Source organism: Culex pipiens, chromosome 1 (assembly GCF_016801865.2).
Source record: "Culex pipiens pallens isolate TS chromosome 1, TS_CPP_V2, whole genome shotgun sequence".
Classification (NCBI taxonomy): Eukaryota; Metazoa; Arthropoda; class Insecta; order Diptera; family Culicidae; genus Culex; species Culex pipiens.
This window is the reverse complement of record NC_068937.1, coordinates 130,561,528-130,576,760: the sequence shown is the minus strand read 5'-3', so window position 1 is coordinate 130,576,760 and position 15,233 is coordinate 130,561,528. Positions and strand designations below refer to the sequence as shown.

General features: G+C 39.8%; 1 protein-coding gene across 1 annotated transcript; it reads left to right on the top strand.

The window, feature by feature from the left end:
• The first annotated feature begins 1,378 nt into the window (after positions 1-1,378).
• LOC120431696 (uncharacterized) lies at positions 1,379-14,507 on the top strand. The gene is made up of 2 exons (XM_039596811.2): positions 1,379-1,507; positions 11,248-14,507. Exons 1-2 carry the CDS (start codon positions 1,389-1,391, stop codon positions 11,462-11,464), a joined length of 336 nt encoding a protein of 111 aa, XP_039452745.1. The 5' UTR covers positions 1,379-1,388; the 3' UTR covers positions 11,465-14,507.
• The last annotated feature ends 726 nt before the right edge of the window (positions 14,508-15,233 follow it).

Sequence of the window (15,233 nt, the reverse complement as noted above, 5' to 3'; positions counted from 1 at the left end):
TCATAATTTGCAATATGGGTATCAAACGATTCTAAATTTTTCATTGGTTTTTACTGTATTGGTGTTTTTGAATGAAATACTAAAATTTCCACAAAATACCGTATTTTCTCGAAAATACTCAAATTTTAATAATTCTCAATATGCATGCATTTTCACTGTTTAAGATTTTTTTTTATGAAATACTAAAATTATCACTGAATATCGTATTTTTTGAAAGTACTCAAATTTTAATGATTTGCAATATGGGTATCAAATGAAGCATCTCGAGCAGACGGCAATAACTTGGGAATAACATTTTTTGATATTTGAAAATACTAGGCCAATAACATTTCATGTTATTTATAACAAGATTTGTTATTCGTCGTTATGATTTTTTTTTATTGAATTGTTATTGTAATAACAGACTAATAACACTTTTAGTTATTCTTCGAACAAATCTTTGTTATTTTAACAACTAATCCGATCATCCCAATAACAGTTGGAGGTATTCTTCCATAACAAAAAATGTTATTCCAAAGTTGTTTTGGCTTTCAACCAAAATCTGACCAATAACAAATTTTGTTATGATAACATTAACAGTTATTAAACTCTTATGCAAAAATTTATTTTTCAGGAAGATTCCATAACACTTTCTGTTATTTTAACAGTACTTGTTATTGAAGTGGCATGAATTTTGTTATTACCGTCTGCCCGGGATCCAAATGTTGAGACTATGGCATGTTATTTAAAATTTTATATATTTTTTATTTTTTTGCCCTCAGAAAGCTTTGATTAGAACTTCTTCTGTTTGAACTTACAAAAATGATGCAAATGACTTTTAAAAAATATATTTTTTTTTTATTTTTTTTTTATTTTTTTTCTTTTGTTTTTCAATATATTATATATTTAAATATCATAACCATTAGGATCAAATTGGTTATAAACGCTGAATATAATTCATCTCAAAATATGTAAAATTGAGAATCCAGTTCCAAAACAAAACACTCAAAGCATTGTTCTGAACTAGGTCGGGAACAGTATCGAAACACGATACTCTTATGTTTGTCCCAATAAAAAAAAAACTCACATTCACAGCTTTTGCACTAATCCGCCAGCCAAAAGGCTCTCCTGTTTTGTTTTTCACCGAAGGAATGACAATAACAGGGTACTTTTAAAATACACCAAAAATAGACAAATAAAAAAAAAGCTTTATCCTTTCGTCACCAAACTCTGAAATCGGAACCACCTCTAGCAACGTGGTCGTCCTGACACAAACCTGATACTTAACGGATTTTGTTCTTTTTTTTTTTTTGTTTTGAAAAAGTCACTCGAGCCCGAGCATTGTTTGACAGTTGTATTTATCTCTTCTCTTTCCCTCTCTCTCTCTCTTTGCAGTGCCCCAAGTGTCGATGGAGGCGCTGGTCGGGGAGACCATCTATCTGCCGTGCAACATCAGCACCCACGAGCCCGGGGACAGCGTCGTGCTGGTGCTCTGGTACCGCGAAGATAAGGGATCGCCCATCTACAGGTAAGCGGATTATGTTTTCCGAAAAAAAATGAGGGATTTTCAGGTTTTGTTTGAAAATGTTTGGACTTTTAAAAATGGGGTTCAATTATGCACAGAAAATTTAGTTTAAAATAGCTACAAAAATTAAAGCAATTTAACAAAAAAAAAATCAACTCGCTCAACCTTCTCACAAATCGTTCCACGATTATCTCCAATGATTGCGCTCAAAACACCGCAAAACGCTTGAAATTATAATTCGCCACGCCAACCTTCAAATCATCTTCATCATCGTCCTCTGCATCGCGTTTTCCGCTCCGCCTCTCCGTATCCGGGTCAGATTCCGGGCCCCGTCACTTCCGGCACGTTTTCGACAGAAACATTCGACGACGACGCCGTCATTTCGCGCTCATGTTTATTGATGAAGGTTATGATTGAAACTGAAAACTTGATTTTCACACGCCAAGAACAATCGCAACTACCGTGAAAAGCGTACCACAAACGCACGCACACCGCGCCAGCAATTCACGTTTTCACGCTTGTCATCGTCGTCGGCATCTGAGAGAGTGTGACGACGAGTGAGCTCTCAATCAACACAAATTAGAGACATCTTTCACGGCCGGAGCGTGTGTACGTGAAGAGAATATTGATTCGTCATCATTAGCACGAAGTGTGTGTAAGTGTGTGTGATCGCGTGAGACGCCGCCGTCGTCGGACATCGTCGATTATCTCTTTCACTGTTCCACACCGTGTCCGTGATGCGGGATGGCAGGCTTCTCTTGTTGAAGTGAGCGAAAATATGGCGATTGCGTGAGCAATCCATTATTCGGATGGGTGCGTAAGTGAAGTAGTGCGAGTGTGTGCTTTTTTGTATTTTATGAATCTTTTTGCGAGTTCGAAAATGCTCTCTTGGTCTTCCAAACCTTCCAAATTAGTTAAAAACATCTAAAATCTGGAAAACCTGTCTCAAGTTATAATCACTTAAGTGATATTCACGTACTTTTTTGAAGCCGGATCTCACTTAAAATTATGTAAACTATATCCGAATTCATCATCCGACCCATCGTTAGTTAGGTAATCGAAATACCTTCTAAACGAGTTCAAAACATCGAAGATCTGGCAACCCTGTTTCAAGTTATAACCACTTAAGTGATATTTTGGCATTTTTTTGAAGCCGGATCTCACTTAAATGTATGTAAGCTATTTCCGAATTCATCATCCGACCAATCGTTAGTTAGGTAATCGAAAAACCTTCCAAACGAGTTCAAAACATCGAAGATCTGGAAACCCTGTTTCAAGTTATATCCACTTAAGTGACCACTTAAGCCAGATTTCATTTAAACGTATGTAAGCTATATCCGAATTTATCATCAGACCAATCGTTAGTTCGGTAATCGGAATACCTTCCAAATGCGTTCAAAACATCGAAGATCTGGCAACCCTGTTTCAAGTTATAACCACTTAAGTGATATTCCTGCACTTTTCTTGAAGCCGGATCTCACTTAAATGTTTTTAAGCTATATCCGAATTTATCATCCGACCTATCGTTGGATAGGTAATTGAAAACCATCCAAACCAGTCTAAAAGATCGTAGATCTGGCAACTCTGGCAATACTTTTTGAGCTAGATTTTAATTGAACTTAGTCGGTTCTATACCTTATACCTTGTGATCTGCGTTCTTTGTTTCCAATAAGTTAAAAATCCAGATGGAAATTATTTCCGGATTTTTTGCGTGATCCATAATTGGTTAGGATTGAGGAGGGCACTAACCACGTAGGTGGATTAAGCTAGTTTTTTTGTTTTAAAATGTATAATTTATTTGGACACTATTGGCCAAAGCAGAGTTGCCAGGTCTAAAATTAAAAAAAAATCTGGCCAAGTACCGATAAACAATCTGGACCAAATGCAGCAGACGAAAAATCGAATTGTTATGAACTAATGTTTTGAAAATGTCTAGGATTCAGATTGTTCAATTCAAATAAAAAAGGTTATGTTATCATTTTCATTAATTTATCATATATTTACTAAAATTTTCGATTTTTTATGAAAGTCGTTCATTTTATCATAAGCTTGTTTCATATTTTCAGAAATGGAAAATCGGGCCTAATCTGTCAAACATTGACACAGAGAATGCTTTATTCTGGTTGACCCTTGAAAAATCTGTCATTCCCAGATTTATCTGGAAACCTGCCAACCCTGATCCGAAGTCTCAATTTTGTTGTTGAGCAATTCCAGCCCAAAACAGGAATTTTTCAGGTACTTTTTTCTCGGCCCTCTCCGATTTTAATGAAACTTTGTAGACATTTTATCCTTCGCTTATGTATGCCATTTTTGTGTATATTGAGCCAGTTTCACTCGATAATGACATTTGAGAAGGGCGTAGGATTGTTTTTTTTTTATGGTTTTTGATGATTTTTATACGAAAGACTTGATTTTTCAGTCTCGTAAATATTTTTACCGGAAAGCTCGTCCAATTTCCCATAAGATTGTCGATGACCACTTTTCGAAATAACTCGTTTTTTTATGATTTAAGTTAATTTAATATCCAGGTTACTACCATCCACTGAACCACACTGAAAAAAAATCAGTTTTTAGTTATGAGCAAAGCAATTAGCTTATATCTGTGAGCCCATACTTCCAATTGAAATGTGGTCAAATACAATCTTATGGGAAATCAGACGACCTTTCCGGTAAAAATATTTACGAGACTGAAAAATCAAGTCTGTCATACAGCAATTCCCCACGAAAACAGCATGATTCGAAAAAAAAGTTCTCCGATCTGGCTCAAAATTTGTTTGGGGGTCCCTTGGTCGAAATAATTAGACCCGCATTTTTTTGTTTGGCCATTAGGCCGATCTACGCCGTATTAGGGTGGTCCGAAAAATGGCAATTTTCGTCATTTTTCGCAAAAACCACTTTTTTTCAAAAAATCATATCTCCGCGCCATTTCATCCGATTTTAGCTGTCCTAGACGCAAAAGCCAGGAGATTAGTTTGGCTACTTGGGAAAAATAGTAAAAAGTTTCAAAAATCTAGCTTAACATTTGAAAAGGTCGTATGAAAACTAAAAATGCTGTTTTAAAGGTCTCGGAACCAAAGGGCCTATGTCTGAAAATATTTTTATCGGATTCCTCGGAAAATTTCACATAACATATCAAAAAATGGTGAAGTTATGTTTTCAATACTCTGAGATACGATTTTTTGAAAATAAAAACTGGGTTTTTCGACGCGCCTCGCGCAAAAATGGAAAAATGACGAAAACGGGAAAAAATCGACTTTTTCACTAAAACTGCGATAACTTTAAAATTTCAGCGATGACCTATGCATGTTAGGGTACCAAAATTTTCGTAATTGAAATAAACTTTAAAATAAAAAATCATCAGTTTGTCTTTGACCACTTTTTGATACGATGCAACGACTTCGAGGTACAGAAATATTTAAATTACGAATAACAAAAATATTTACAAAACTCACGCCCTTCTTAAATGTCATTATCGAGTGAAACTGGCTCCATTTATACAAAAATGGCTTACATAAGCGTAGGATAACATGTCTACAAAGTTTCGTTGAAATCGGAGAGGGTCCGGTACAACCAATTCCCTATTCGACATGGAATTGCTCAGATTTTTTTTTTTAAATTTTAGCATCAAAATCAATTTTTTTTATTGCACTTCGGAACAAATTGTGATCACCAAGTATTTGAGCTCAAGGATGAGAAAACGAAAAAAATGATGATTCCATTCTATTTCCATATGAAAGTGTAAACTTAAAAATTTAAAAAGCCTGTAACTGTTCAGGAGATTCTGCCCTCTTTAACAAAAATCAGGTATTGTACTTATCAGGGTTTAAAAATTCTAATTTTAAAAATGTCGAGTAACATTTTTTTTTTCAAAATCTCTTAACTTCTCGTTATTTTAAAATCTTGATAAAAAAAGGTGCAGTGGTAATCCTACAGGCATAACCATCATGACGAAGAACTTCGGACACAAAAGTAAATGAAATTTTTAGAGTTTTTAATATTTGCGTTTCTTGGCCACAAAATCAATCAAGAAAAAGTTATTTCGTAAGATCTATTTATTTTTGCTCAAAGATGGTATTTTGACGTTTGATAACAATTAAAACTTTCAAACGCTTCTTCAGCTAATCGTAATAGCAAAATTTTCGAGCCAGTTTATATGAAATCATTTCATCAATTCTCTGTTAAACTTTCGGCATTGAACAATTTTCAAGAAATATTTTGCAAACAATAAAATTTATTACAAAGAGTCATTCTGAACCATGTGTTAAAGACACAACACACAAACCCTAGAGCTTGATACCCATATTGCCCCAACTCTTATGGTTCTGCAAATGTCCCCTTATCGGAATATCCCCGGGGCCTCTGGCCACTCCAGGTGGTGGCCATTACTGCCCAAATGTCAAATTGCATGTCCAGTATCAAAATCCCTAAAGTTTGATACCCATATTGCCCCAACTCTTATGGTTCCGCAAATGTCCCCTTATTGGAACATCCCCGGGGCCTCCGGCCACTCCCGGTGGTGGCCACTAATGCCAAAATGTCAAATTTCATGTCCAGTATCAAAATCCCTAAAGTTTGATACCCATATTGCCACAACTCGTATGGTTCTGTAAATGTCCCCTTAGGCCCCGGGGGAACCTTCTTTGAGGGCACCGGCCACTCCAGGTTGTGGCCACCACTGGCGTAAACAAAATCTTTGAACGAATTGGGGGAAGCTTCCTGACTGACCCGGCTGTGCATCCCGGGGTCGTGACCAATTACACGAGCTCGTAGTAGATTCGTTGTACTAACCCATACAACAGGGCTACAACAATTTTCACACAGTCTACTAGGTTAAACGATTTTATTCCACTGCCTAAAAGTTGCCTCCGCTGGCGGTTTTGCTCGTCCCCGGGTGTATCTGTAGTTGGTCGCAGTCTTTGATGGCCTTTTCAGGTGACGAATTTAGATACATCAATCGAACATCCGTGGAAGGGAAACTCGACGCATCGAACCCAATCAGCGTGTACCATGAAACGGGAGTGTGTGTGTATGTGTGTGTGAACGCGCATTTGGAAATTTTCTTGAATCTGCCATCCTACGGCATTTGGTGTGTCATTCTACGGCATTCGCACACAAATTGCCCTCTTCGGTGCTGCTCTCCGATTCTCTCTCTCTCTCTCTCTCTAGAAAATAAAGGTAATTTTTCAGAAGAAATCCTTCTCCGGAAGAGAGAATTTGCGTTGCTAGGGCTCTCTCTCTCCCTGCTGCTGCTGCTTCACCCGTCTGCGGCTCAGATATGAGCCGACCCGACTTGTTCAGCATCTCGGTGGCAACTAAGTGGAGTGGAAAGGGTAGAACGCATTTTTATACTTCTACTTCGCTATTACTTCCCCTCTTTTCCCCTCTTTTTGTCACTGCGCGCGCCCTCGTACATACACACGTATTTGCTTTCGCATCGAAGGGTAAATCTGCTGATGTGGTTCTATTCATCTGGATTCGAACGAAACGACACCAACACGGTGATTCTTGTTTTGCGTTTGACGCATCGGCCAACAATTTGGCAGCGCAGCAGGCTCAGATTTTTGGACTGCACGCGCTTACACTCACACACACACATATGTAATCGCTCGTAAATTTCGAGGTGATTCTGATTCCGAGGCTGGATTTAATTTCATTTCCGTTTTGCGTAACCGTGCAGCAACATCAAAGAGGAGCAGCTACATTTTGATACCTTTATTGCCCCAACTCTTATGGTTCCGCCAATTTCAAATTTCATGTCCAGTATCAAAAACCCTGAAGTTTGATACTGCCAAAATGTCAAATTTCATGTCCAGTATCAAAATCCCTAAAGTTTGATACCCATATTGCCCCCACTCTTATGGTTCCGCAAATGTCCCCTTATCGGAACATCCCCGGGGCCTCCGGCCACTCCCGGTGGTGGCCACTAATGCCAAAATGTCAAATTTCATGTCCAGTATCAAAATCCCCAGATTTTGATACCCATATTGTCCCCACTCTTATGGTTCCGCAAATGTCCCCTTATCGGAACATCCCCGGGGCCTCCGGCCACTCCCGGTGGTGGCCACTAATGCCAAAATGTCAAATTTCATGTCCAGTATCAAAATCCCTAAAGTTTGATACCCATATTGCCTCCACTCTTATGGTTCCGCAAATGTCCCCTTATCGGAACATCCCCGGGGCCTCCGGCCACTCCCGGTGGTGGCCACTAATGCCAAAATGTCAAATTTCATGTCCAGTATCAAAATCCCTAAAGTTTGATACCCATATTGCCTCCACTCTTATGGTTCCGCAAATGTCCCCTTATCGGAACATCCCCGGGGCCTCCAGCCACTCCCGGTGGTGGCTACTAATGCCAAAATGTCAAATTTCATGTCCAGTATCAAAATCCCCAAAGTTTGATACCCATATTGCCTCCACTCTTATGGTTCCGCAAATGTCCCCTTATCGGAACATCCCCGGGGCCTCCGGTCACTCCCGGTGGTGGCCACTAATGCCAAAATGTCAAATTTCATGTCCAGTATCAAAATCCCTAAAGTTTGATACCCATATTGCCTCCACTCTTATGGTTCCGCAAAAGTCCCCTTATCGAAACATCCCCGGGGCCTTCGGCCACTCCCGGTGGTGGCCACTAATGCCAAAATGTCAAATTTCATGTCCAGTATCAAAATCCCTAAAGTTTGATACCCATATTGCCTCCACTCTTATGGTTCCGCAAATGTCCCCTTATCGGAACATCCCCGGGGCCTCCAGCCACTCCCGGTGGTGGCTACTAATGCCAAAATGTCAAATTTCATGTCCAGTATCAAAATCCCCAAAGTTTGATACCCATATTGCCTCCACTCTTATGGTTCCGCAAATGTCCCCTTATCGGAACATCCCCGGGGCCTCCGGCCACTCCCGGTGGTGGCCACTAATGCCAAAATGTCAAATTTCATGTCCAGTATCAAAATCCCTAAAGTTTGATACCCATATTGCCTCCACTCTTATGGTTCCGCAAATGTCCCCTTATCGGAACATCCCCGGGGCCTCCAGCCACTCCCGGTGGTGGCTACTAATGCCAAAATGTCAAATTTCATGTCCAGTATCAAAATCCCCAAAGTTTGATACCCATATTGCCTCCACTCTTATGGTTCCGCAAATGTCCCCTTATCGGAACATCCCCGGGGCCTCCGGTCACTCCCGGTGGTGGCCACTAATGCCAAAATGTCAAATTTCATGTCCAGTATCAAAATCCCTAAAGTTTGATACCCATATTGCCTCCACTCTTATGGTTCCGCAAAAGTCCCCTTATCGAAACATCCCCGGGGCCTTCGGCCACTCCCGGTGGTGGCCACTAATGCCAAAATGTCAAATTTCATGTCCAGTATCAAAATCCCTAAAGTTTGATACCCATATTGCCCCCACTCTTATGGTTCCGCAAATGTCCCCTTATCGGAACATCCCCGGGGCCTCCGGCCACTCCCGGTGGTGGCCACTAATGCCAAAATGTAAAATTTCATGTCCAGTATCAAAATCCCCAAAGTTTGATACCCATATTGTCCCCACTCTTATGGTTCCGCAAATGTCCCCTTATCGGAACATCCCCGGGGCCTCCGGCCACTCCCGGTGGTGGCCACTAATGCCAAAATGTCAAATTTCATGTCCAGTATCAAAATCCCTAAAGTTTGATACCCATATTGCCTCCACTCTTATGGTTCCGCAAATGTCCCCTTATCGGAACATCCCCGGGGCCTCCGGCCACTCCCGGTGGTGGCCACTAATGCCAAAATGTAAAATTTCATGTCCAGTATCAAAATCCCTAAAGTTTGATACCCATATTGCCTCCACTCTTATGGTTCCGCAAATGTCCCCTTATCGGAACATCCCCGGGGCCTCCGGCCACTCCCGGTGGTGGCCACTAATGCCAAAATGTAAAATTTCATGTCCAGTATCAAAATCCCTAAAGTTTGATACCCATATTGCCTCCACTCTTATGGTTCCGCAAATGTCCCCTTATCGGAACATCCCCGGGGCCTCCGGCCACTCCCGGTGGTGGCCACTAATGCCAAAATGTAAAATTTCATGTCCAGTATCAAAATCCCTAAAGTTTGATACCCATATTGCCTCCACTCTTATGGTTCCGCAAATGTCCCCTTATCGGAACATCCCCGGGGCCTCCGGCCACTCCCGGTGGTGGCCACTAATGCCAAAATGTAAAATTTCATGTCCAGTATCAAAATCCCTAAAGTTTGATACCCATATTGCCTCCACTCTTATGGTTCCGCAAATGTCCCCTTATCGGAACATCCCCGGGGCCTCCAGCCACTCCCGGTGGTGGCTACTAATGCCAAAATGTCAAATTTCATGTCCAGTATCAAAATCCCCAAAGTTTGATACCCATATTGCCTCCACTCTTATGGTTCCGCAAATGTCCCCTTATCGGAACATCCCCGGGGCCTCCGGCCACTCCCGGTGGTGGCCACTAATGCCAAAATGTCAAATTTCATGTCCAGTATCAAAAACCCTAAAGTTTGATACCCATATTGCCCCCACTCTTATGGTTCCGCAAATGTCCCCTTATCGGAACATCCCCGGGGCCTCCGGCCACTCCCGGTGATGGCCACTAATGCCAAAATGTCAAATTTCATGTCCAGTATCAAAATCCCTAAAGTTTGATACCCATATTGTCCCCACTCTTATGGTTCCGCAAATGTCCCCTTATCGGAACATCCCCGGGGCCTCCGGCCACTCCCGGTGGTGGCCACTAATGCCAAAATGTCAAATTTCATGTCCAGTATCAAAAACCCTGAAGTTTGATACTGCCAAAATGTCAAATTTCATGTCCAGTATCAAAATCCCTAAAGTTTGATACCCATATTGCCCCCACTCGTATGGTTCCGCAAATGTCCCCTTATCGGAACATCCCCGGGGCCTCCAGCCACTCCCGGTGGTGGCCACTAATGCTGAGCTCCTCTCGCTTCGGTGGTAGACCACCGACTGAAGCCAGCCTTCAGATTTCCCATGGTTTTGTAGGGAAGCGGGAAGGCTAGTTCCTGAAAACGCCACCTGGTGGCGCTCGCGAGAGGAGCTGAGCTCCTCTCGTTTCGGTGGTAGACCACCGACTGAAGCCTGCCTTCAAATTTCCCGTGGTTTTGTAGGGAAGAGAGAAGGCTGGCGCTCACGAGAAGAGCTGAGCTCCTCTCGCTTCGGTGGTAGACCACCGACTAAACTAATGCTGTGGAGGGAGTGGCGTTTATATTTATATCAAAACCGTCGGCCGCGCTGCTTCTGTGATTTTCCCCTCTACTTGGGGAAGGTGTTTCATTTTTCGGTTTCATTTCGCTTCGCGAGATTTTGGATTGCTACCCTGTATAGAGCCCTAAGACGAAGTTCTTCGTCAAAAATCTGGAACAGATGAAATACACTTTTTTGAAATATAATATGTAATCTTTAGGTGCTCGTTGGAGTCTTTCAACTTTGTTAATCAAAAATCTTAACAAAACAGAATGAAAATAAAATGTTTGTCCATCCAATCGATCAAATAACCCACATTGAAAAATATCATCGAGAGGAAAATTCCCCAAATGAATTGATTCACATCGAATCCGGTCGACCGATTCCGGAATCAGACTCATCGAATCGTATAAATCGCTCAAATTTGGTCAGTCCACGCTTTCAGAGAGCCCCCATATTTGACGTTCCGATTTGTGATTCAGAATTCCTAACCTAGTTTTTTTTGTGTGCTTCCTCTCCCTCTCTTCCAGCGCCGACACCCGCGGCCGGGACGTGACGTCCGCCAAGCGGTGGTCCGACGAGACCGTATTCGGCCAGCGGGCGTACTTCCTGTTCGACAAGCAGCCCGGCGAGCTGGCCGTCCAGAACGCCCGCGAACCGGACAGCGGCGTGTACCGGTGCCGGGTGGATTTTATCGTAGCCCAAACTAGGAATAGCATCGTAAATTTAACAATAATTGGTAAGTGATTTGATTCCGCGGGATTGTCGGTCGGTGATTCCGGTGAAAAGCATTGCTGCTGCTGCTGAGTTGACACGTGGGCACGTGCCATCAGAGATTCGAAAAAAACAAAACTGCTCTGATGATTGCATACTCGATAGGCGTAACACAAATTCGCCAACAGATGGCGGTAGCATCGATGGCACGATTTTACACCGCTCAACGTCCGTTTGTCTGTGCAACCATAAGTAAAACAACGCGTACTTCCGCACACGTGGTCCACACGTACGTCCACACAACTACAAACACGGCCTTTTGCACAAACATCGCGTTTTGCTGTGCGCGTTCAGGTGAGCGGAAGGAGCCGATAGCTTTTCGCGGAACAATCACTTTGTGGGAAAGATAAATGCGTCCGCTGGCCAACGGTTCGGTAGTGCCAGTGACGCTTTATTAGAGAGGTACGATTGTTGGAACTGACCAAGCAGAAACAGCAGAACCCAGCGGGGTTTACATTCCAGGAACGTTGACACACACACAAACGCATGAGTTATTGAAACAATATAGATGAAATGCACGCGATTTGGAGGAAACACCAGCTAGTGGCTGGCCTAACGTGGCCTCACCCTGGACCTGGACCTGGTGTCATTAGTCATAGGCCGGAATGGGTTCCCAGGGGGCCCAGGTTAAGGGTAAATAATGTGGTGGCGTGTGCGCTTTGGTGCGTAATTAAGGGGAAATAATTTGTACGAGGTGAATCGCATATGTCGTCCGAAATGGTTTGGAAAATTGTGATTTGTGTGGTTTTGAATCGCTTACAGTGGATGGCTAAAGGTTAAGCAGTAAGGTGGTCGATTGGATCGTTGATTACAGGGAAACATTGTAGGGAAATACCTAAAAAAGTGAAAATAGTAAAAAACTCAGCTGAAAAGTTCATGCTGTTGAATATATTTGAAATTTTTACTGACTTTAACACCTAAACTCCCATGCTCGAGGAAAAGGTGGAACTCCAACTTTGAACAGCTATATCTCGGCTCCCCGTGGACGGATTTCTAAACAGCAAAAGATGCGGACAGATCTCTAGATATTGTTGCTTTTTTGAAAAATCAAAAATAGAGGCATTTACCCTAAGTTATTCCCGAAACCATATGAGCAACTTTTTTTCAGCCCTCTTTTTACTATATGTTTTACATGCAGTTATAAAAATTCAATGATAATCTATGTCAAATCCATGCCAGAATGATAGTTAATGCTCATTTATTATACTCAAGACCATTTTTGGTCCAATGTGACCACTTTGGAACCGGTCCCAGGTACTCCGGTGAAACCCGGATTACGCTCTATTGTGGAGCATTTTCGGGAATATTTTGGTGAAGGCAATATGCATATCACAGTTCATAATTTTCAAAATCAAGCTCATTGGTGATTCCCAAGTCCATTTTTGGACCAATCTGGCCACTTTGGGACCGATTCCCGGTACTCCAGTGAAACCCGGATTATGGCAAATTACGGGATTATTGCAATTTTAAGATCAATTTTTGATCAGCCAATTTGAGTGTAAAAGTTCATCATATCATATGTTATATATTTGAATTTACCAAAAAAAACTTTGAAAAATATTTGCAACGGCTTAAATTGTTTAAATTAAAAATCAAGATTTTTTTCAAGCACTGTTCCTGATGAAAAAATCTAAAATTTCCCAACAAAAAATACAGTAAAAAAAATAATTATTCAGAAAACATAAATAAATAAAAAAGTTTATATATTTTTTAATTGACCAAAACAGCGAGTGCTACCGAAGCTCTGGATGGGGTGCGCCACCTCAGTCAATCCCCTGCTGCAGCGGTTGTCCCCTTGAGCTGTGATATTAGAATAAGTAATGCCTCCTTTCCTCTAACTATCCCACATCTTTTAGCTATTTCGAAGGTTATTTTTGCATTTTTTTCCCTTCTCTGTCCAATTCGTTCTCCTTAGTACCAGTAAACTCTCTCCCCATTTTGAACAAATCAGCTGTTGAAAGGTAGTCCATATCTCAGCTCAGGATAACAACTGCACCAATGTAATTGTTAAAGCAACGTAATAAAATGAAATGAAATGAAATGAATTGACCAACATATTTTTTCTTTGAGGCCTGCCAACGCTCGGATGAAATAAAAAACTCATAAAATTACTGAACCAAGAATATAAGCTTTTGGAAAAAAATATGTAAAAATAATAATAAAGTTTAAAAAATATTTCAATAAATCCTTTTCCTTTAAAAACTTCTTTTTGAAAGTAATGTTCAAAAAAATGAAACAACTAAAATAAGCGAAACAAAAATATATACAATTGGAAGATTATAAAAAAATCTCATAACTATTTAATAAAATGTTCATGATTCAAATAATGAAAACAAATTATACAGGAACAAGAATAATTAATTTTGAAAGAACAAAAAAAATCGTTGAAATTTGTTTGAGTTTGGTCTTTTTTTTGTACAACTTTTTCTCATACAACATTTTGAAGAACTTAGATTTTTATCACAGAGAAAAATTCAACAACATGTAATTGAAGCAATTTTTTTAACAACATTTTGAATAATGATCAACTTTCTAACTTTTTTTTTTCGCGTGTAAAAAAAAAATCGCAAAAAAATTCCGCGGAGGCAGTCTTTTAAAAAAGGTGGAACGATGTTTTCGGTCACAGAAATTAATGATTTGTTCAAATCAAGTTCTGCAAAATTTCAGGATCATCTAGACATTTATACAAATCCCTGGAAACAAGAATCGTCCCGATTGGTTGAGCAATGTCCGAAAACCAGCGAGTTGAAGTTACCGTTCCACCTTTTTTTGGGAGGCTTGGGCATCCGTGTAAGTTGGACATGCGTTGGGTGTTCCAGTGTTAATGTATTCTTAAAATTGTATTTATAAAAAAAACAATGATAACATTATTTTAAGACCTTATCTTGCTGGAAAGAATGGAAAAAGTTACAAAAAACTGTTGTAACAAGAGTGATTTGCTTTGATTTTTTTATAAATATGTTTGAAATCAGTCTTTCATTCAATAACTTTAAAAACTGCTCATGTATGAAAGAATTACACACAATTTAAATTAAAACATTTCAAGAAAAATACATTAGGTTCTTTGAAAAATATTTTAAATAAAATAAAAATATTTTCTCTCATGTTCTGCTAACGTTCGAATAAATGAGAAAACTTACAAAATTACTGAATCAAGAATACATTATTTGGAAAAATATGTAAATTAAAATGTAAAAAATATGGAACAAAGCCTTAACTACTTTTTTAAGTATTGCTCATAATTGAAAGAATGCCAAAAACAAAAAAAAAAAACTGAAACAAAATTAAATAAGTTTGAGATAATTTAAAAATGCCACAGCTCAAAAAAATATTTAATGTAATTTATCATCATCACCAAATAATTATTTTCGGAAAGGTGAAAAAAAATCCTACGCAGCAAAAAATTGTGTAGATTTGGAAGGTGTAATTTTGGAAGGTTGAATATTACCTCTTTTATGGTGTAATTTTATCTCAATTAAGACTGAAAAAGTGACATTACAACAGAATAGTGGTGGAATTACCAATTTTCAGAGGTAAAATTACATATTTTTCTGACATAAAAGATATACCCCTTCCCAGATGTAATTTTACCATGATTTTTTTTCTGTGTACATTAAAACGATATTTTCCAAAAACTTATTATTATTTGCTTTAAAGTTACAGGTAAAGTTACAGGTAATCAAACATGACTTTAGCAACCCTTAAAAAAAAATAAAAAAAATCTCGGTATATGTTCTTACTC

Coding starts and splice junctions, on each gene's coding strand:
- LOC120431696 (XM_039596811.2), top strand. CDS start 1,389: ATGGAGGCGCTGGTCGGGGAGACCATCTATCTGCCGTGCAACATCAGC. Junction 1,508..11,247: donor AAGGGATCGCCCATCTACAG/GTAAGCGGATTA, acceptor CCTCTCTTCCAG/CGCCGACACCCGCGGCCGGG.